Source organism: Mus pahari, chromosome 19 (genome assembly GCF_900095145.1).
Source record: "Mus pahari chromosome 19, PAHARI_EIJ_v1.1, whole genome shotgun sequence".
NCBI lineage: Eukaryota > Metazoa > Chordata > Mammalia > Rodentia > Muridae > Mus > Mus pahari.
Genome location: NC_034608.1, coordinates 12,121,165 through 12,123,291, shown reverse-complemented (window position 1 = coordinate 12,123,291; position 2,127 = coordinate 12,121,165). Strand labels below are relative to the sequence as shown.

Here is a 2,127-nt window from a genome sequence, read left to right as displayed (position 1 = left end):
GGGGTTCAATTTTCAGCACCCTCATCTCATGGCAGCTCACACCTGTCTGTAACTCCAGCTCCAGGACTTCTGACACTTACACACACACACACACACACACACACACACACACACAGGTGAAATACCAATGAACATAAAATAAAAATAAAATTATTTAAAAAAATCAAATAGACTATCATCTGGTGGTTGACAGTAGGCAAGAGTGTCTTTTAATGTATATTTAGCCATCAGGATGCCACCAGCCAGGTGGCTTGAGAGAACAGAATCATGCTTTGTATGATGCTTTAAAAAAAAAAAAAGACAAATGCCATGTACACAGAGGCAGAAGTAGGCTGACAGCTACCAGGGCTGTAGGAAATGGAACACTCTTAGAAATGGTCTGGAGAGGTGTCTGGGCGGCAACCGTGTGAGGCATCAGAAATGACTGGGGCACGGGAGAGGAGAATGTGTCCGTCTGTGCAAACACTGCACTGTTTTCAATAGGGGACTCAAAACATGCAGACATTTGGGGATTCCTGGAGTCAGTTCTCCATGGGTCTGGAGGACTGGCCATATTCAACTCAGAACCTAAGCCCTTAACTATAATCCTAGTTAGCCTAACCCTTAACTATAATCCTAGTTAACCTAAGCCCTTAACTATAATCCTAGTTAACCTAAGCCTTAACTATAATCCTAGTTAACCTAAGCCTTAACTATAATCCTAGTTAACCTAAGCCTTAACTATAATCTTAGTTAACCTAAGCCTTAACTATAATCCTAGTTAACCTAAGCCCTAACTATAATCCTAGTTAACCTAAGCCCTAACTATAATCCTAGTTTTGCTTACTGTGTTGATTGTTTTTGAGACTTGGTCTCTCTTTGTAACCCTCATGTTCCCTCTGACTAGAGTTTTATCCTGGGATGACAGGTCTCTGTCACCACGCTGGCTGTCTTGGATTCTTCCCTAGAACTTTTCTTCATTTTTAGTATCATTAACAAAGAATTCCCTGCTCCTGTGGCATACGAAGAGAGGCAAGGTCACTCACTGGTCACAGACATTTGGAGCGGGAGACTCATCTTAGAGCTGTAGCCGTTGGAGACCTCGCACTGGTAATCCCCAGCATCCTCCCTCTTGGCTGGGTCTATGGTAAGTTTGCTGTTTTTCTGGGACAGAGTCATCCTGTCAGTGAAATACAGGCCCTGGTGATTGAAGAGCCAGCGGATGGAGAGTCCAGGGTCTTCTGAGAGGCACGTGAGGGTCACAGAACCAGCTTCTGTTACTGTGGTGCTGTCTGCTTGGAGGGTGGGCTGTGCCACGGGCTCTGTGAAGGAACAGAGGGACTGAATGATGGTGGCCCACTCTCAGATCCCAACCAGCCCTCTCTGGTCCACAGACACCTAGAATGACCTCCAGGGTGGAGAAGTTGGGATCAAGGGTGTAGAAAGATATGTACCGCTTCAGATCTGCCACCCATGGTCTATGTGGCCCTAATTTAGCCACTGAGTTTCCCGTGTTTCTATTTTTATATAATATCCCATCCTGCGGGACAAGTTATTCCATAGTCCTCGAGGGGGATCCCAAACCTATATTGAAATGGGGATAAAAGAACAGACGGAGACCATGCATATGCTTGTCATAGTCTCATTTACTGAAGGAAAAGGCTCAAGTTTTATACAATACAGAGAAGGGTTGGGAGTGATCAAAAGAGACATAGTGAAGAACAAATGGGGAAACTAATTGGGAGTCTGAAACCTCTGGAACATAGGGCGGCTTATCTCAGAGTCCCGGATCCTTCTAACAGTCCAAGGTGACAGCTCCAGGTAGCTCCGGAATGCAGTAAGACTCCCTCAGTCAATGATGTTTGCTTAGGGCCAGAATCTTTCTGATTCCCAAGAAACATCCTTGAGGGGAGAGGGGAAAGGGCTCCTAACAAAGAACTATATGGCTCTCAGCTGCATGCTGTAAAAATGCCTGGGCTGTAAAATGCCTGGGTATTCTCAACCTGGTCTCCAACAATATAATAGAGCACTTACTTGGCTGGGCAGTGGAGGCACATGCCTTTAATCCCAGAGGCAGAGGCAGAGGCAGAGGCAGAGGCAGAGGCAGAGGCAGAGGCAGAGGCAGAGGCAGAGGCAGAGGCAGAGGCA

At 46.1% G+C, this 2,127-nt stretch overlaps 1 protein-coding gene across 1 annotated transcript in view; it reads right to left on the bottom strand.

The window, feature by feature from the left end:
* Positions 1–964: 964 nt before the first annotated feature.
* LOC110336885 (carcinoembryonic antigen-related cell adhesion molecule 3-like) overlaps positions 965–2,127 on the bottom strand; it is a 2,574-nt gene continuing 1,411 nt past the window's right edge. The window contains exon 2 of the mRNA XM_021219626.1: positions 965–1,301. Coding sequence (XP_021075285.1) covers positions 1,018–1,301 — 284 coding nt within the window. The 3' untranslated portion in view covers positions 965–1,017. The remainder of the gene's footprint in view (positions 1,302–2,127) is intronic.